This window comes from Gouania willdenowi, chromosome 13 (genome assembly GCF_900634775.1).
Source record: "Gouania willdenowi chromosome 13, fGouWil2.1, whole genome shotgun sequence".
Classification (NCBI taxonomy): Eukaryota; Metazoa; Chordata; class Actinopteri; order Blenniiformes; family Gobiesocidae; genus Gouania; species Gouania willdenowi.
The window spans coordinates 17504812-17526311 of record NC_041056.1 but is presented as its reverse complement, the minus strand read 5'-3'; the positions used below and the strand labels follow the sequence as shown (position 1 = coordinate 17526311).

The window sequence follows — 21500 nt, the reverse complement described above, 5'->3', positions numbered from 1 at the left end:
GTACCACACATAAATAAATAGGCTTCACAATGTTTATACAGTGCAAAGAAACACTTTTATTGACACAATTCAGGTGAAACAGGTTTTAAATGTAACATTACCCAATTGCTTCATTTTCTCCTCATGGCATTTATTTTAAAAACAAAATACTCACAACTCTTTCATAGAAAAAATGTGTCGAGCAACTTAGTGTAGTTACTTTATATATATATATATATATATATATAAACATTGGTGGAAAAATATTAAGGCACTTGATATAACCAACTAGGCATACAATTAAGATGCTTCACTCATTTGTTGCTTTTTTTAAGTTAACTGGACAGAAAACACAAATATAATTTTGATAAGACAAAAACAAAGGCAACACAGTTTAGAAGAGTTAGAATTTGGTCCCATGTGTTAAATGATCTACTCTCTGTTCAGATGTGTGATGCATAAATATTAATAGAATTGTTGACATATGTTGGACAGAAATTGCAATGCAAATCCGACCAGAAGGTGGCACTACAGCACATCGTCAAATAGGGAAAAAATGTGTTTTTAAGAATTCCATTATGTAGCAAAAATAATCTCATTTTATGCTCTTTTTATTATTCTATGACTTTGGTTGACTTGGTAATTCTTAAGCACTTAACAATTGGCCTGAAAGCTAAACCTTCCTATTAATGACATGAATACACCTGTATACATACACTGTACACAGTGTACAGCATGTAAACCTAGCAGCAATGGATGACTCTTGGGTTACAAACATCATCTAAAATATAGGAAATGTAAGTACGTCATTAGTTCATCATACTGACAATTAAATACAGGGTAAAGAAAATAAAGTTAAAAGTACAGAAAACCGATCACATGTTAAGAAATATCCAAAAACAATCCTCCATAATTTCACTTTGTAATCAAAATAAATAAAGCCAGCATTAAAGAAGCCTATTTGTCTGATATCCTCATGAACATTTCAGGTAACAGTTTTTACATGAAATATAAATCCACCACACACTTTTTCCTTTGTGACTATTAAGGGTCACGTTTTGTTCATTCGCTGGTGTTTGAATTAGCACAATAGCACTGTGCAGCTTTATGCACACCGAAGCTTATTTCAGAGGTTTTTCTTGTCGTCATTTCTCCAGAAAAGGCACAAATGTGACAGCTTCTTGGAAACTAGTACAGTTCACTCCATTACTTGAGGGTTTTGGTCTCACATCTGGATCTCAGCACTCCTTCACCTGATAGGGTTCAGCTTGACCAAAGTCCAGTGTTGTAGTGTTTACTTTAAAAGCCAGGGGTGGAAAGGCATTGTCTTGGCAGTTAATCATCTTTCCTCTGACGTCATGAACTGAATACTAGGTCTCCTCGTCCCATAGGCACAGCTGCTTTTGTGGCACATAGTACGTAAAGTGGTAGCCCTTGCTGCAGCTCTTAATGCCACACTTGTAGGTGGAGCCTTTGGCCGTGGGGTCCCGACTGCGGCAGTACTTCAGCAGACATGGGTACCACTCCAGACGCAGACTATATGTGCACAGGCAAGGCTGCCATAAGTCTTTAGTGGAATGACAGGCCTGAAAGCTTGGCTCCTCTGTTGTATGGGGCAAGACTTGAAATATGGAGCCATCCACTCCTGCAAGACAAACGGGGATCACAACAAAAAGGATCATTATCATTATAAGCATCTTTTCACACAGCTGTTTGAATCCCCACTCCTACTTATTTCACTCCAACACTGTATTCAATAGGACACAAAGTGGTAAAAACAGAGGGGTGATAAAGCAGTAAAAGGGAGCTTTGTTATGCTAAGGATATGCTACTATGTTTCCTTGTGTGGATGAAGACGCAGAGTGAACTGTGACCGTCAACGTTGTTTTTGTTCTAAGAAAACTGCCAGCAGACAACAGAGCTGTCGCATGGATTCTCCTCAGCATGGAATAATTTGGATATCATTATCATTGAGATTTGGACTGTTCCCATGGCTAGGAATGCATTTGGAAGAAGACTCATGTAGGTGTGGGAATATTTTGATAGGCATGTTACATGGGAAACACAGACAGTGACAGAAGCTTATCAGCGAACCCTAAGGACAAGAGCTCTGGAGACATATTGATAAATTGAAGAGTAGAACATTTTCTCACTCAGTGGTTGCCAAAGTTTTTCTATTGCACCCCTTTTAAAAGAAAGAATAATGTACAGGCTCCCATCCCAATAATATTTCTACAAAATGGGTTAAAATTAGAGGTGTATTGCATGGCATCTGGCGATACGATTAGTATCCCGATACATAGGTCATGATACAATACGATATGAGATATCCCTATATTAAAGTATAAGGCAATTATTGCATTTTCTTTTTTATATATGACTTAAGAAACAACAAATCTGGATATTTGTAAATTTTATATTTTGATAAGCGCATATATCGTGATATATTGCCAAATCAATTTTTTTCAACACCCCGAGTTAAACTTTCTAAATGATTGAAAAAAAAAATATTGTGACTATTCTTCCATAAAACGTATTAAAATAGCATAAAATGTGCAATCAAATAATTTAGAACAGTAATATTAGAGTTGTTTGAGTGCAAAGAAATACACCTTCCAAGCTCAAGGTTCAGCAAGGCCGTTGTCATGACATCATGGCCTTCCTAGTTTGGGAACCACAGTTCTCATTGATAGAAATTGGATGGATGGACAAACGGACAGACAGTGTTTTGAGATCTGAGGAACAAATCAAGCTTGAACCATTGATGTGGATACAATTGAATGTTTTATCATGTAAAGCACATTGAGTTGCCTTGAGTATGAAATGCGCTATATAAATAAATTTGCCTTGCCTTGCCTTGCCTTACATCTTATAAAAGTTCCAGCGAGATTCTTATGTCTTCTTTTTGAATAGTATGTTAAGGTTGAGGTTTCGTTTATTCAGACAAGGCTGGCAGTTAACAGTCATAACATGTCGGGAGATAAACATTTCCCGAACATACTGTTAAAAAAGAAGACAAAATTAATCTCACTGGAACTATTACATGGAAGTCAAATGAACTATCAAAGGCGATCAGCAGAACTGACAAACACTGGCAGTTGACAGTCGGGAAATAAACTTTTCCTGTAAAACCTTGTCTGAATAAACAAAACCTCAACTTAACATACTGGATACATCTTAGGTGCCCACTGACCTTTGTCCAGCCAGTGTTTGACATCTGCCTCCCTGGTGTAGATGGCTTCCTGAGCCTCGCTGCACATGTTGTGGATGTGCGAGCTCAGTTGGAAGGCTCGACTCAGATTGACTGCAGCACTCATCGGAAACTGCTCCAGCCCTCGCCGCTCCTCGGCCAAACGGATCGCTTGAGGATTTTTCTGTGAAGAATCCACAAATGTCCAGAGATTGGGTCCACACTTTCAAACTGGGATATTGATAACTGGTACTGTGGCCTACCTGTCTGAGACGAGCCATGGACTCACTGGGAATGATCTCATTGCGACTCAGGCGTGAGATGAAGCACAGGGCTTGATACTGGTTCTGTCCTCTTTCCAGCTCACCCAGGATCAACGCCCGGAATATCTTCACTTCCTGTGACAGGATATAAAATTAGTGACCGCTCTGATAAACACATTTCCCCCGCACAGATCACTGAACTCATGCAAGACGCAGAATAATGAAAACGCTAAGTTTACTTTATATGTGCTGACGTCTCCAAGTTAAAGTAAACCTGGTGGAGCCCTTTCCCCGACAGTACTTCAATATGTGGTATTCAAAGATGTTCAAGGGACTGTCTACAAAACCCAAGAGGGATTTCTCTTTATTACACCCATAAAGTCTCCACTGACAGTTTGTTGATACTTTTTGTCTGTGGGCCTGGCCAGATTGCTCAATACATCCTATGGTTACTTGTACTGTCAAATTAAGAAGTTGCATTTATTTCTGAGCAAACCCATCTCTATAATGTCATGAAAGTCTCAATTACTACACTGTTTAGTGTTAAACTGTAATAATAGTACAATGCAAATGAAAGGAATGCAAAACGAAAGGACAAACGTGTTGCTGTTGGCAAGTAAGTGAGAGATCTGGCACCAAACCCTGAGCTGTACAGACTTTACAGGAGTGGGGGATGCAAAGCATGATGGGAAGCACTGGGGAGAGCAGAGCAGCGGACCGGTCTCCCTATTCTCTGCGCACCCACCCTGTCGCTGCCTCCCTCACACAGTCTCAAACACCCCTCCTCCGCTTTTCACACACCCGTCCGAAGCAAAGGGTCTGCCAGGGAGTAGCTGTTTGAAGCCTTTCACTGCACTAGTAAGAGGAGCTCAGGGACAGATAAACAGCCACAGTGATAACGCTATTGAGTTTCTCCAGTGCTCTTTATTTCCACGCAGGAAGTGGAACCAAAGTGCACACAGCGGCCCTGCCTCATAAGTGTTTACACTGTGCAGTTCTTCAGTCATTACTTCACGAAACTTCATTGGTTCCTAATTTCAACAACTGCGCTCTTCTGAAGGAGGACTTTCTGGCACCCAGACAATGCAAACATCCTTTGACCATTGGAAGAAAATTACTTTGCAAATATTGATATCTCTGCAAGTTCCTCCGGCTTCAGAAAAAAAAAAAAAAAAGACTAAACTAAAAATGTGGGTGTCAAGAATGAGATACTCCACCTGTTCATCTACTTTTATGATACAATAAAAATGTGGTTGTGATTAAAGGGAATGTCAAGATCTGAGGAAGTTGAAATTAGAAGTAGAGTGCACAGTTTGCCCTCAAGTGTTGGGAGACATTGAGGCCTCAAATTCAGGACCTCCCATATTGCAGACACATGGCGTTACATTGTGCCGCTGTGCGTGTAAGCAAAGAGAGAGAAGGAAGAGGAAAGGCATTTATGTCAACCACATGGTTTTGCCCCAAGGCTCTTTGGGTAATTACAGAGAAGCAAGATAGTTCCACCACTTCTGCTATTTGGAACGCAGTGCAAACATTGAGCTCTCGGCCCCTTCTTCTGTCATTATGAATCCTAATTAATCAATGTTGTATTCTTCTGTCCTGCATCAGGATTCAGAGAAAATAGAAGCACAGGAAAGTCACTTCGTGAAACAAGTTTTTGCAAAGTTAAACTGCAATGAACTTTACCACCTGTACAAACAAAGAAAAAAAGAACAAAGGAAATATTTAGAAATATGAGAAACCAGTTACTGCAATGGCCACATTTACATGGGCGCTTTAATTCCCCTTTAATTCAGAATAAAAGTCAAATCCTCTTTAAACTGACCTTGTAAACACTTAATTTCGAATGAAAATGACCATTCCGAATTAAACTTAAATCCAAATTAAGAGGCTGGTTTATTCTGTTTTAGATTCTGAATGTAATCATTCCTCCATCTTGTATAAATTTAATTCCGCTTTAAATTAATTACTGTCATTCTGCGCATCCTCGTCCGATCACGTTGATGTGCTGGTGACGACATGATCTAAGATGGCAGCCCAAAGTATACGTTAGATTCGAGCCGAGACCATTAATTTAATCAGAGCCTTTGAAGAAATGGATATAATTAAAAGAGTGGATGGAATGAAGCATAAACATGCGGACATTCACACAGACATATTAGACAGAAATGAAGCCCTGTACCAGGCCACAGAGCTTCACTAATGATGCCCGAGTCATAACGTTTTCACTCAACGTCCTGTATAGTGGAGGTCGAGCAGCTGTTGCATTAACCGCTGGCTTTGATTGGCCAAAGTATGATCGTCTGCCTACCTTATCTGCTATGCCGTCTCCCTTCTCATGCACAGTGAACGAAAGTGAAACAGTATTATTTAGTCAAGCTGCTGCTTCGAAACTACAATCAAAATAAAAGTGAAAACAGTTATTATGTGGTCTTCTATGTTGTAGCTGAAAGGAAAGGGTTTGTTGTGTGTTTTTCCCTATAGACGTGAATACGTCACGCTTTTCCCCTGTCCAATCAGAACCCTTCCCAACCCCCAGACCTAAGGCGGAATTGAATAAATGTCAATAAACATGTTTTCCATGTAAATCTAAATTCGGAATTACTATTTTTATGTAACCACAAAGCAGAATACTTTCCGAATTAACAAACGTCATGTAACCGTGGCCATTGCGATTTTCTTGATTTACCAGTAGTTTTCTACAAAAGTGTGCATTCATTTAGTCCCACTATAGGATACATCCTGGTAAGAACCTAGTTTATTGAGCACAGGCTCAATAAACAACTTTCATTATCACTCATTCCCATCTTCACTTCAGTCATTGCTGAAACTACAAACAAACATTAGATACACAACCTAGTGTTGGACTGTTAAAATAATAAACTCAAATGCGTATTCTGCACCAGAGCCAGCAGGACTTTAACCTGTGATCTCTGAGCAGAAAGCCAGTGACCCCATTGCAATACTACAAAGACGAACCTGTACCCATGATGTTTCGTCAATTTCACTTAATCTCTCCAATAATCCAGCTGTTCCTCCACCCGTGTATGTACACAAGCTGGCTTGAATCGAATCGATTGGCAGACAGAGCGTTTGTGTATGCACAGGATGTGACCATCCTTTGTCCATGTGATCACAGTGTGCTCACAGGCATGAGCGCAACTGTGAAGGACACACACACACACACACACAACAGGAGACCTACAACTCAGGTTATGATCACATCTGAAAAACACTCAGCAAAATGAGTGTCAATTGTGCAACAACTATGTGTTGCTGTTACCAATGCAAACATTTCATAATAATAAGTGCAAGTTAGGCATTTTGTGCCATTTACATGTAGGGATTCACATCAATGGAGAGCCTGTGAAGTTCATATTCAGCTGTTGTTTCTCACTTGCTTGTTTATTTTATCCTGTTTAGGATCCATTCATTCATCCATCCGTGATGCTAACCTACAGCCTTTAATCAATCAAGTAAAATGCATGTTTTTAAAGCTACAAACACATTAAATAGAATAGAACATACTTCTATTTCCTTTGTATTTTTGTTATTTTATTTTGGCACAAGCCAAAAAATACTTCATAAATGATTAATTTACAGCATTAAGGTATAATAGATTATAGTTTGTAGATTCATAGCTGCACTTTGCTTAAATGTCATCTGTACAAGATTATGCAATTCTTGCATTGCTTCATTTGTAAAGTCAAAGAAAAAATTGAATCTATAATTGACATGTATTACAGTAAAATATTTTTGAATATTGAGTTTAGAATAGGTCTCTCTATTGGAACAGGCCAACAATGTTTCCTATGTTTGGGCTGCACACCACATCAGTTATAAAGGCAGAGCACAGACAATGACATCATTTCCCAATGTCCATTCACAGAGAAGCTGGTGAGATCAACTGTTTGGACAACACCAGACCCACCAGCACTGACACGTGTGCCTTGTGGTGTGGCATTTACCGTAGTACATGGTGAGCGAAATAGCAAATTTGCCTGAGCCGCATCTTCTTTTATCTGCTTTTATTTGTAATTACACTGGAATTATAGTGGAATGTGTTTTTAACGGATAAAGTTGAGCTTTTCAAATGTCAAATGATGATAATTAGTTTAGTTGATCTTTTAAGCATTGAAATAAGGTGGACCTGGTAAACTTGTAAAAAAAAAAGAAAAAAAAAAAGAGGGGCAACATCAGGGTGAAGAGGGAAAAAGTCACACCATTAACAGTATTGAATAAATCTTCAGGTTTGAAGAAAACATTACCAAGAAAAGCCTACATTTCTATGCTTTTAATAAAGATAGGAGATGCAAGAATCAAAGGGTAGAACAGCCTTGAGATTTTTTCTCTGTACACATCAACGTAAATGTCAGCATGACGATAAATAATCCTGCCAAGTGCAGATTCTTTAACATTACTTCCTTGCTTCTAGGACTTGGTCCATTTGCAGACAAATTACAACTGGCCAACAGCCAAACACAAGCTTGCATTCACTGTGACATGACCAGTGGGTCAAACCAAGACCTGTTAAACAGGCAAAAGGGTGTGTACAGGGCGCTGGGGGGCTTTTTCATTGGTGGTGACTTTTGGTGGGCAAGAATATTTGAAAGGTGCACAAAAGCCTATTCAGAGACTTAAAGGGCGCCATTTACAGTGAACATTCTTTGTCACTGTAACCCAGCTAGCCAAACATGAGCTTTTTCACATGCTTGGTTTGTGTAAGGATCAGAACGGAAATAAGTAATGCTAATCTTTTCAGTGTCATTTAAATGCTACTATGAAGTAACAGATTGAAGTGTTTCTCAAATCTGGCACCCCTTTTATACCCAGGCCTATGATTCAATCCTTTGGGTTTGAAAAGGTCAAACTGTGTTTTTACCACTCTTTGAGGAGGGTCATGCTGGGGTTAATTGTAAAGTAAATGAAAGCTCTGAGGTTCATACGTCATATGAAAACAAGTTAGGTGTTAAAGCCTGCAGGAGTGTTTTTAAATTCATTGCTTGTAGCAACGATTCAATCAACACAAAGACGTGGTGGAAACTTGAAGTAGGGAGCTTTTTTGTTACGCGAGGTAACAGATCAATGGGACCATCCACGACTGGCATGTCAAACTCTAACCTGGCAAATAATCTTTGTAGTTCACGTCCAGAGATTTATTTTATTTTTATTTATTTATTCAGTTTATTTCTGACATGGTTACATTCACTTTTTTTACATGTTTTTTTTTTTTTTTTTTTTTTTGTACATGCCGAAAAAGGAGACGAGAGAAGCAGTATGCTTATCTGGGTCCTGTCCCCTGTTTTACCATCGCAAATTTACATGGGTTTACATGTCTCTGTTTACATGATCTGTGAGTGATTGCTTTACATAATGGTACGTGGCAAAAACCCAAAATGAACCAATTACAAAAGGACCAGCATTGAGATCATTGACCTCCAAAACAAATGAACAAACTTCTTTTGTAAGTAATTATAGGTTTTGCATCCCGACATCACAATGAATGAATAAATCCTGGCAATTTGCTTAAGAGATAAAACAGTTGTAGGTCACCAAGACATGCTCGGTATTCAAACACATCCGAATGAGCCTCTACGTGCACACAAGCACATACACAAACAATCACTGTAGCAGCAGTTATGCCCTTTGCATGGATTTCTTCTTGTACGCAAATCAAGTCCTTTAAGGGTGCGCTTTCACACTGGCAAAAACCTGAGTGCTAAAACCGCTCTAGTATTCGTTTGCCTGTAAAATCTGCTTTGTTTGGGCTAGTGTGAACATGCAAACCACGTCTAGAGTAAATCAGGCAAAAAAGTTCTAGAATGATTGTTTTGGCCAATCTCGTAGGGTATCCAATTGAAATCAGTGCTCAGAGAGCTGACCAACTGCACTGCAACACAAGTAAATTTAATATCCAATTTTATCATGTTTGAGCAGACCACGCAGCTCAGTTTTTCCCTGAGAGTTGCCTGCAGGGACAACGATCTGTGACGAGCTAAAGAAAAGCAAGTGAATAAGTGATTGACGTGCTTCAGCTCCACCCCGTTCTTCTTTTTACTGCTGAAAATCATGTCCACACTGTATGATCTGAGTTATAATGTGTCAAGAACAAGCAAATATATAGGCTTTTCCACTTTGTCACTTTGGAGCGGATCAAAAAGTGTGCCGTGAGCCAAATCAAGGTGATAAAAATAATCGGCTGATTTACGCTAATTTGGTCCGAGTCAGGGACTATCTTGGTGTGAAGCAGTCTAAGAACCGGTCAGTTGATAATGCTGAAGGTTGATTGTGTTAGACTGCTGGTGAGATACGCTCTGATGAGACATTAGGAGACAAGAATGGGTCAGCGGGGTAATGTAGCGTATCACATCAATGCAGAATCACTTGCATATATTAAACAACAACTAAAAACTCAAGTCTGCCTATATTTATTACCAGTTGGGATTAAAACAGAATCAACCACTCCTGTTAAAAAAAAAAGAAAGAAAAGAAACCTCCCAAAAACTCCAATAGAAATAAAGCTCTTACTAGCTGCGTTTCCATCGCTAATAAGTATTGATGCTTTCATGAAGACGTTTTTCTGACGTTTAGAAATTGAAATATAACGCAAAAGTTCAAAGGAAACACTTTTTTCGCAATTACACATCACATGATGTGATGTACCTGCTCACATGTCCACTTCTCTCCGAGAAAATGTGGACAGAAGAGGAGACCAAGGCATTTCTTAGCATTACACTTGAGAAAATTATTACTGTGTGTATTACTGAGTGTCATGAGTAGGTTTTGAGCGTCCATCTTCTTGCAGCAAAGTCGCGCGGGATGAGATTTCACGAGAGTTACGAGGCTCCTGCCTTAAACCACCTTCAATAGAAACTGAAACACGTTCAAAGCGCAATTATACTTTGTTGAAATTTTAGAAATACCACTTATTTTTCCAAAAAAGTAATGGAAACAGCTATTGTTCCCTTTTTTAAGGGCACACAAGTGTTCTTTTTTTAAATTAAGTACATTCAAAATCCATCCTAGCTAGGGATGTAACGATTCACTCAACTCCCGATACGATTCGATTCACGATACTGGGTTCACGATACGATTCTCTCAGGATTTATTTTACAAAATGGGACTGTAGACAAATGATGACTGAAAAATATTCCTTCATTTTTTTTGGGAAAATACTATTTTTCATTGTCAAAAGAATCCCTTGATAAACTATTCAAAACAATGCAATTTAACTAAAAATAAATCTTGAATGAAATAAATAAAGGAATAATACAAATGATGAAGAAGCCAATTATTTAAATTCTGGTTCTATAGTAAACAATACAAAACTGCAAAATAGTTCTTTTTCTTTTTAAAAGTGCAACTGAAAATGTATTTTGTGCCTTAACAATTGGACTTAAAAAAAATAAATAAATAAATAAAACAAACAGTCATTTTACTGTATTTAGGTCAGATATTTGTTTGAACCAGCAGAGGGTGCTGGTAACCCAGTGGTCGGTTGGCATGCAGATATTTTGCAGTGAAGAAAAGATGCTATGCTAGCAGACAGAGCTAATAGAAAAACGTGACTTTTACAGATATTCACGTAATATTACAGATATTCTTTTGGTGCTAAAGGGGTAAGGAATCATTTATGAATATGTTTAAGAGTAGAAGATGGCCAGAAAGAAAGTATTAGCAGATTTCACTCGCCGCCAACACTTCTGGGTATCGCCCTCTGCTGGTTAAAAAAGTACTGCGATTCAATTTTCACAGCATCGATGTGAATTGTTATACCTATGAATCGATTTTTAACTGCCTTACGATTAATCGTTACATCCCTAATCCTAGCTAATCATCTCCAATAGCCCATAAAATGCACATAAATATACACACTTAATTTGTGTTTAGGAAGGGTCTTGCACTGGTTTCTGAGGGTAGAGTCACAAAGCACAGATGTGGGAGGGGATTAAAGTTTGTTTGGGTAGTCGGACAGAGGCATACATGCATGCACACAAAAGGAGAAGATGAAAAGCCACAGTGCAAAGAAAATAAGCCGAGGCTAATTACAGATGCTCTGAAGCCAGGAATGTGGAGCCACATTTTGGGCTGATCACACCTGGCTGTCCAAAGAGACAACCAATTAGCACACAGAGGCCTCTGAATGGACAATCAAAACATTGGAGGCCATGAAAAAAAAAAAAGGTGGTCCCTTTGACTCTTTACTAGGGGACAATTTTTAGGAGGAGGTACAGTGTGTCACACATGAACAATAACAAAACTTTACCAGATGTCTCAAACCTCCATTTCAAAAACACATGAATCCTGCGGAGAAGGTGTGCAGACAGCAATGACAAAACTACTCACTCGCATAGAATCTGGATGCAATTAACTAGAAACCCAAACTGTTTATGCAGACTTAGCAATCAGGAAATGAGAGGGAGGTAAACAGGGAGTGTAAACAGGGAAGGAAATGAAGTACATAGATAAGGCATAAACAATGGTAGTGACTGCAGTAGCATTCAGGCTCTAACTGATGTACCCATCTTTCATATCCCGAAGAATGGAACACATGACAACAGCAATTGTGGTGTGAAGAAAATTAGGAATAATAGTAATAATTGAGCTGTAAGCGGTAATCTTTTGGTGAAAAAAAAGAAAGGAAAAAAAATGTAGATTTTCTCACTCTTTACTGTAAAGTGCCTACACCTGTTTCATTAGATATCTGAAAGACGGTGATTTACTGTCATATGACGAAAAGAACAGTTTATGAAACAAGTTGGTGATGTAACATATTCCCAAGTGCCGAATAACTCACTGATCAAATCACAGCCATCGACTCAATTAAAGGACATTTCAGGACACCGTGAAATCAACCTTAAGCATGGAAACCACATGTTTGCTTTTGTTGATGCAATCTGCAACTTTAAATCTCAAGTACAGCCAGGTTGGAAAGATCCTAATCATCGTCACTACAATCCACAACTGCTATCCTTTGTCCTTTAAAAGCTGCATCCACAGCCTCAGTCTGTATGCTGAAGAAAACAATGATGTTTTTTGGTTGTTGTTTTTTTTTTTTTAAAAAAAGAGATCATATTCATCCCTTTTGGCGATCCATCTTCCCGATAGCAGAGGACACACTTGAAATATGAAAGCCTTACCTTTATTAGCTGCATTATAAATGAACATCTGGCTTGCTGGTGGGAAAGAAGGATAAAGAAAAAGGACACTGACAAGGGCAAAGGGAACACAGCAGGGCAAAGGGGCCCCACTTGGGGCCTTAAGGCCACAGAAAGGCAAAGAAAAGTTGATTCAAGTGTTCAGAGACAATGGATGACAAGGAGGCAAGGAAAAAAGACGTCAATATAAAAAAAAAAAAAAAACATCCATGAAGGAGAAAGGTCAACAGCACCCATGAATGACAGACTTTAGTTTGGATCTCTGAAAGAAAGTAATAATATAGTGAAAGTGTTTAAATAGAAGAAGAAAGTGAGATTTGTCCTTCAAAGCGGTGTGCCATGCGAGTCCTCTTTAATTCCACCAGGTGAACACCTTAAAGTACATGAATGGGAGAAAAAGGTTTCCATTCCCGTATTCTTCCTTTTTGGTTCACTCTGAACTGTTTGGTAAAGGATAAAGCACCACCATATTGTGGCAGAGTCAAATGGAATTTGATTTTCTCTTCTGTATGTGTGTACCTCAGACATTAAGTATCAAGCAGTGGGTAATTCAAGGTGTATGCATTGTAGTGGTACTTCTTATAATATCTGGTGAGCCCTGCAGAGTTTCTTTAAGTGTAAGAAGGGCCTCCAATTTTCTGTGGTCTTGGAAAACCGAAATAAAAAACACCATTCACGTTCTGAAACGGAAAAACAAATAATTTCTCTCTCTCTTTATTTAAAATCGGACCCCAACATGACACGGAAATTCCTCATCATCAATGTTTTGGGACAATATCACACATATACACATTATCTTTTACCAGCAAAACAAGATACACCAAGTGCCAAGTGATGCCTGTTTTTGTAAACCATTTGGAGCAGATAAAATGTTGAACTAATTACAGTAGTTGACTGTTAACCCTATTTAGTATGTTTGGTACGATTTTGGGACGTTCAACAGCCAGTAAAGCCAGGGAACAGGGAAAGACGATGAAACAGAAACAAAACAGAAAAGTGTAAAGTGACACAAACAGAATTGAAGAAATTTTGAAACAGAATATGGTCCTTTCACCAAGTAGGTACAGCAATCTGGGTCTGTGGGTTAAATCTATAGGAAGTTGGTGTCATGCATATATTACAAAATTAATGGAAAAAACCCATAAAAACAACACAATTCCAGGAACAAATGACTGTTACAGGGGAGGAAGTTCACAAGTTTGTGCAAGTGACAAAACAGGACAGCGTGTCAAGGTTGAGTAAAATAAGGTGAGTCAGCCATGGGAAAAGCAGGTGTAAAATAATGTTGTAACTGCTGCGTTGTATTAGCAAATAACTATCAGCCATTTTCTTCTTTATTGGTAAAAAGCTATTGGAAAAAAAAATATCCTAGCAGCCCTCCAACAGAGATAATTTGTCTTTCAGCTGATAGAGATAAGCTTATGAATCTTATTGATTAATTTGTGGAGTGTTAATGGGCATGTATTAAGAGGGCAAGGAATGGGCACGTGCTAAAAATGAGATATTATCTAAGTCCTTATGGGAAAGTATGAAGAAAAGAAGAACAACCTGCCCTCCCCTCCCACAGCTTTAAGGCCATGTTTGACATAACACAAGAAGGAGTGTGAAGAATCTGATTCATTGTCACAGTGAGCATTTTGATGGGTGTGTTTATAAAAACTCTTTGCTATGAAGAAATCAGAACACTCAACAGTGAATTGACCTCAGGGCAAACCCAATCCATGACCATGACTGTAACACAATCCAGTCTGTGAGGCCATAGAGTAGTGAGAATAACTGAATGCTCATTCACACAACAAAACCAATCAATGGTCACAATTACATGATGTTTTTTCATTCAGAATTAGTTATTTCTGGGGGTTGGGAAGGGTTCCGATTGGATAGTGCGAGAACGTGACGTATCACGTCTATCAGGAAAAAAACTCACAGCAAACTTTTTATTTTGCTCCCTGGTAAAGATAGTAGCTCTAACAACAGGTAATATGATACATTTGGTGATATTACTGCCTGTGAATGTAGTACGGGGCCGCATTTACTCCATCTCTGGGTCCTAGTACCAGCCATCCGATGAAACCTGTTAGGTTTCCCGAGGTCCGTGTGAAAGTCTGCAGGTTTATACTTCCGCCCATCCATTCTTTTCATTATATCCATGTATTCTAAGGCTCTTATAAATAGTCTCGGCTCTAATCCAGACGGCCATCTTGGATTATGTCGTCATCGTGGTAAATTGGTCGTGCGCAGAACGACCCGAATTAATTTAAAGCGAAATTAAGCAAGTTAAGTGTTTACAAGAAAGAGGAATTATCAAATTTGGAACTAAAATCGGAATACACCAGCCACTTAATTCGGATTTAAGTTTAATTCTAAATTAAATTAGCGATAGGAATTAAGTGTTTACATGGTCAGTTTAAAGAGGAATTGACTTTTATTCTGCTTTAAAGATGAATTAAAGCTCCCATGTAAACGTGGCCATTGTCAAAATGTGGAACAACGTAAAGAAGCTTTGCATTATCGTATTGTCTCTGAAAACGCATAGCATTTAAATCATAAACTTCCTTATTTTTGTGTGAAAAGTTGTGCTCCACTGTGTCAGCCAAGACATTCCTGCATTGATCTAACCTCCCAGTTGAACAAGAAAGCCGGAAACAAAATTATTGGCCTCTTTAAAAAGATGATTCTACTTCTGGAAAGCAGGTCAACGCAAGACATTTCCTCAGAAATGGTCTCCAAGACATGTGCAGCTCATAGAAATGGACAAGTGTTGCACCATAAATTGTTGCAGCAGTTATTGGTATTAATAATAAAAACAGATCTGGTTTGAGTTGACAGCTAACAAATGACTGTACAGCAATTTCCCTTAGAAAGCAACAAAAGCACATTTTCATTTGTTTCGTGTTAAAAGTTAACCATTTTATTGGGATATTACAGGGAAACAGTCTAGACATCAAAATGACTATCAAAATACCAGAAAGAAATGACCAAACGTTCATATACAGTATTTCCATTGATACCAAATATAATCTTTCCAAGCGACAACTTGTTATAGAAAAAAAGGCCTGGTTTAACAATATAGTGCCAACCATCACATCACTAGACTGTTTTCATGATTTGAATTCAAGAGATGGTGTCTGTTGCAGACTGGGATTCACTGAACGTATCACAGAAGTGTTATGTGCGATCTCACCTCAGCTTTTCCATATGTCCACATGTCTCTAGAGCAAATGCAGTCATCCTGAGATCACAGATCTTTCATTGCTTGGATAAGGCTGACTCAACTTCCTTTTCACATTAAACAGACCATCAATCAGCATCTAATGGTTATAACATCTACCATGATTTTCAAAAAAAAAGGACACATTTTTTAGGAGTTTTGAGGACTTCTTAAAATGTATAGTATAGCTTATGTTAACATTATTTATTCTTGTTGTGTCTGATACATGAACCTGTTGAAAGCCGTCCACATTTGGCTATTTTACATGTTACTCTCCTTCCCACAGGAATTCATTTACACTGTACACTCATGGCAGCTGGAAGTGACAGCTCATCCAAGTTTCCAGAAATCTTGGAGATACAGCACAAGAGTTGAATTAAAACCACATGCAGGAGAGACGGGGAGAGACCAGGAGACATCAAGAGAGGGACAAAGGGAGAAAAAAAGACAGCGATGCATAAGGAAGAGGGAGGGCAGGAGGGGGGGCCAGCACACAACTGGAGCCGATAAATCAGGTCGAGGAAAAGCAAAGGGCCCTTGTGCCTTTCTTCAAACAAACAAAACCAAATGTGCACATGTGTATGTGGGCGTGCACACGTGGGTTTAAAGATTTGGGGTGATTGCTCAAACTCAAACGTGGCAACCAAGTACCAACTCACAGACCAGTGTACTGTACGTCTCTTTCTGTTGGTGATGCCCCATGATTGTGGCCTCTCCCCTTTCAACTCCAAATTAGCTGTTTTGGTTAGTGAACCAGACACGCAGATCAAAAAGGTCAGACATGCCCACTTAATCCTGGTAAATCTCTCCCTTCACATCGCGCCAGCTTGTCAGCTTCTGTGTGACAGCAACCATCAGACACATGCTGCAGCTCTCTGAAGTACAATAACTTTGTCCTCAGAAGGGTTTGGAGTATTTCTCCCAACTTATAGATATTATTTATACATCCCCAAGAACTCATTGTTATGTCTCATCTTTCCCCCCAAAAAAAGAAAGAAAGAAGAAAAAAAAAAAAATCACGATTACTTAGGGATGGATACTCGATCTGCTGTTCTACTTTTAGAAGAATGCTAAATATGGCCTCTAATAATCAGCTCTGGACTGAACGGTTGAGCTACAAGGAGTTTTAAAGCCATTAGGGTCTCTGGGCGTCCACATCTCAGGAGCAACAGCTGTCTGGACTTTAGTGAAGCTCATGCTGTGATGGAAAGATAAGCCAAACCGTCAACTTAAGTGGACGCATGTGCAAGTTGTAGAAAATGCTCGACAGGGTTTTAGGCTTTCGGGGTGATTTCTTCTGAGCTTCAGATTTGTGACCCTGCATTCTTGCCTAGGGGGGTGACAAATTAGCTTTAAACAAAAAGCCAGTAAATAATGGCAGGGAGCCAGTTTAGGGATTCATAGTACCAGTTCTTTTTACTTCTTTTGAAATTTACAAAAGTTTTGGACTATTGGAATTTTTTCTTAATTATGGTTGGAATTAACCAAGTACCTCAAAGTATTGATTGGAGCACCTCAAAAGTTTCTAGGATGTCTTCAAGTGAATAATTCTCAGAGAAACAATGATAAGTTATTCATATAAATGCCAAATTTGAGGGTCTGAGTAGGACTGGGCAATATATCAAGATATATCGAGATTTCTATTTTGGTGATATATAACAAGTTATTTATATTTCATCATTTTGTATTAAAATACTTGTTTTTGAAGTCGCTGCTTTTACTACTTCTCACAACAGCATTAAAAGCATTTAGATGAATTACTAAGTACGTTCTAACCCAGACCTTCCCCTAAACAAGCCACACTACAGAATTCAATCACACGTGCTGTCTCTTAGAGCAGTGTTTCTCAAAAAGAGGTACGCAATGGCACGACAGGGGCTATTTGAGAGAAAGTGAGTGGAAAATTAACAAATGAATGCATAAAAAAATATGGTGTTTATAATGTTTCTTTTTTTAGTTAAAAATAATAATCAGAATATTGATGAGGAAAATGTTATTGATTAACACATGAACTTAGAATACAACGGTCAGTCTTGGTCCCAAACCAGACGAGTGATGACCAGAAATAATAAAAACTATAGATATGAATCTACTATTGAGACACTAAATACTGTTCTATTCCACTTATTTACAAAATTAGATACTTTAAAATGTGTGTTGTCACTGATTTATTCCATCATTATGCTCTATAGTTCTTTTTTCATAGTATTCTAAGTAAAATGCTGTAGTTGGACAAAGAAGGTACTTGGATTCAGAAATATATACGCTATACACTATACGGACCGACACTCTGACGTGACCTGACTGTTCATACTGTATGTCCATACTCGACACGTCAGGGTCTTGTTTCCGGAAATACACCGAAAAATTAGAAGAAGAACTCTGAAGCGTCGCCATTAAAACAGATGAAGAAGAAGAAGAACCCGCTGTCGCTAAATGCTTGTTCATGTGGATCTTGTCGGGTTCTTTCTTTCTCACTCTGGACTCTATATATCTAGTGCTTTGAGATGACTTTGTTGTAATTCGCGCTACATAAATAAAGTTCAATTGAATTGCAAATCTCAGCAAAAAGAGCTTCAAAAAAGAAAAGGCGGTGATATGATGGACCAGGAACTGGCCGGACAGAAATGGGCAGTACGGTCCGTCAATTCTACACCAGTCCTACGGTGTTCGCGCGCATGCGCAGTGTGAGACTTTGAGGTAAGCCGATTCCTGGCACTGCTTCAACGGCGCGATACCCTCACGAGACGCGACTGGATTTCAAATATGTTTGATTTCCTTACGACCATACGAGTGCTGGTCGAGAGGGGTTAATCGTTTCTTGTGATCCCGTGTATACTACACAATGCACGACAGAAGATTTAGATGAGACTCAGCCCGATCCAAAAAAGAGATGCGCAAGTGAAAAACCGGCTCAAAATGGGCCACAAATCTCAGTGTATGCCCGCCCGCCTTCAGAGGAAAAAAAGCCAAAAGTGACATGTTGTGGAGCTGTGTGTTAATAAATGTGCCTGTGTGGCATTTTGCATCAGCAAATTTAACCTGGAATTGTTTTTCTGGTAAGACTTTATTGAGTTCAAATTTATAATTTATACACATTTACAAAATAAGATTCTTTCAAATGTGTGTTATCACTGATTCATTCCATCATTATGCTCAATAGATTACTATGGAAAAAAAACAACTAAGTAAAATGCTGTAGTCAGACACAGGGGTACTTGGATTCATGAATAAGCTAAAGGGGTTATTTGAGCCAAAAAAAAGTTGAAAGTGTCTATTCTTACGAAGTACACGTACGTAGCGTTTTAGGGTTAGGATTACGGTTAGGCTTAGTCTTAGTCACGTGACCTAAACTGACCAATGACTAACATCACGTGACCTAAACTGGCCAATGAGGGGAGCTGCGTACGGATAGAACGTCAGTATATTGATACGGCAACCGTACGGATAGCCACTGCCTAAAAAGTTTGAGAACCACTGCCTTAGAGGAGAAAAAGCCAAAAGTGACACATATTGTGGAGCTGTGTCCTAATAAATGTGCCTATGTGGAATTTTGCATCAACAAATTTAACCCGGTGTCATGTACTGAGTTCACATCGTACTGAGACTGTATGTGCGCATATAAGCGCACTACCAAAAAAACGATTTTTTAATTTAAAAATAAATAAATAAATAATAATAAATTTTTGTTTTCAAAGTGAATGGACACGTTATATTTGTTTATTGGATTGTTTTAGGGTTAGAGTTATAATCTCAGTAAGGAAATAAACTCAGTACATGACATTGTAATTGTTTTTTCTGGTAAGACTTTATTGAGTTAAAAAAAAAAAAAAAAAACGAGATTTATATCATATATCGACATTTTGAAAAAAAATATCGAGATATAAGCTTTGGTTCATATCGCCCAGCACTAGGTATGAGCTGGGTTTATTTGAGGGGTGGAAAGGTTAAAAAGTAAGCTAATAATAATAATAATAATAATAATATATATATATATATATATATATATATATATATGTTTTTTTTTTTTTTGTTAAATAAAAAGGTCAATAACCATACATCTTCATCAGTGAACAACATGTCCCTCTCACCTGTCTGAAGTCCGCTACAAACGTGATGAGGGTCCCGTCTCCCTGCTTGAACTCCAGGGTTATCGAGTCTCTCTCACTGTCCGCCTCCAGCACCTCCTCGGTCACCAGCCCGTCCGACAGCCGGACCCGGACCCGCAGCTCGGAGCCCAGTCCCCCCGTCAGCAGCAGCACCACCACCCCCAGCACCAGGGCACACGGACGGGTCAGTATCGGAGCTGAAGCCACGGAGCTGCAGCTCGCAAACATCCCCAAAGACGCCAAACTGAACCCCGCAGTGGAAAACAACGAGACGGAACACAAAGCTCTGGGTTCATATCCCCAAAGTGAGAGCTTCAAGGCTGAGTAAAGTCTTCTCCTTCATGTTTCAAGAAGAGATTACGTTCATAGGTCGCTCTTCTAAACAGCACTGGACTCTTTGGAGTGATAACGCCGACTCATTTAATTCAATCCGTGCCGTTCACTCCTGGGAGAAACGCAGCGAGTCTCCATTGAAAGTCCTCCGTCCCGGTGTTGTTGGATCATGTCTCTGCGAGGGTCGCACGTTGCTTCTCATTCAGCTTAGTGTTGATATATCGCCTTTTCTCCTCCTTCTAAAAAGTCACGCAGCACCGTCACTTCCTCTCCGTCGGTGTCCCAACACTCGCCTGGCCTCCAAAACTTTCTGCTGTGTGTGTGCGTGCGTGTGCGTGTGTGTGTGTGTGGGGGGATCGTAGTAAACTCTTAAAGCCATACCACCCTCCAAAAAAAAAAAAAAAAAGCACCCCTCAGCCCATCCCCCCTACAGGCCTCATGTGATATTTCTGATGCACTCCTCCAAATAGTAAAGCTAATAATAAACCCCCCAATTATAACAAAGGTGTTTGTTAGGTTTTTGTAAATCACAGCTTTGTTTGGTGTTGTTCTTGCCTTGCAGGCATACTTTAAATCACGCACAAGTAGGTAAACAATATTTAGAAACAACTACCTGGCTCTCAAAGACTGTTGTGTAGGTTCGATTATGGTTTTTGAGTTTTAGAGTGTATTTTGTGGATTATTATTAAAGTTATGTTTTGGTTGTTCTTTTTAGGTACGGTTGCCGTATCAATATGCCGACATTCTACCCGTACGCAGCGCCCCTATTTGGCCAGTTTAGGTCACGTCATTGGTCAGTTTAGGTTGACTAAGACTAAACCTTACCCTAAACCTAGCTCTAACCCTAAACCTAACCCCTAAAAATTGTTGCAATATTGGGTTATAACCTAACCCTAACCTTAACTCTAACCCCAACCCCAAAAATTGCTGCAATATTGGGTTATGACTAAGGGTGAGTATTGGCAAGGATGTTTCAATACGATACGTATCGCGATACGTGGGTCACGATACGATATCACAATATTCTACCCAGTTCATATCAAAATCAAACATAGAGACGAAAAATCAAGTTGCTGTATATGTTCATCAGAAGATATTGATGATTCAGAGGACACATAGAGTCAAAACTATTTGCTTCAAAACATCCTATTTATTATTTATTATTAGTGTTTTTGCACATTTTCACTGGAAAAAAAGAAAATGCAGTGTTACACGGTGCCATCATTAAATAAAGTGCAACAAGTTTCTTTTCACTGA

The 21500-nt window shown here is 38.9% G+C and overlaps 1 protein-coding gene across 1 annotated transcript; it reads right to left on the bottom strand.

Annotated features, from left to right (window-relative positions):
• Positions 1-100: 100 nt before the first annotated feature.
• oafa (OAF homolog a (Drosophila)) lies at positions 101-20565 on the bottom strand. Its single transcript, XM_028465762.1, has 4 exons — positions 19893-20565; positions 3433-3567; positions 3173-3353; positions 101-1624 (listed from the first exon to the last, which is right to left on the bottom strand). The coding sequence occupies exons 1-4, from the start codon at positions 20136-20138 to the stop codon at positions 1350-1352; spliced, it is 837 nt and encodes a 278-aa protein (XP_028321563.1). The 5' UTR covers positions 20139-20565; the 3' UTR covers positions 101-1349.
• Between the last annotated feature and the right edge of the window lie 935 nt (positions 20566-21500).

What these genes read in the sequence shown, in the direction of transcription:
- oafa (XM_028465762.1), bottom strand. Translation starts at nt 20,138, where the DNA reads ATGTTTGCGAGCTGCAGCTCCGTGGCTTCAGCTCCGATACTGACCCGT. An exon ending in TTGTAGCGGACTTCAGACAG is followed by an intron (nt 3,568 to 19,892) that starts GTGAGAGGGACA and finishes ATCCTGTCACAG; the next exon opens with GAAGTGAAGATATTCCGGGC. An exon ending in CCATGGCTCGTCTCAGACAG is followed by an intron (nt 3,354 to 3,432) that starts GTAGGCCACAGT and finishes GATTCTTCACAG; the next exon opens with AAAAATCCTCAAGCGATCCG.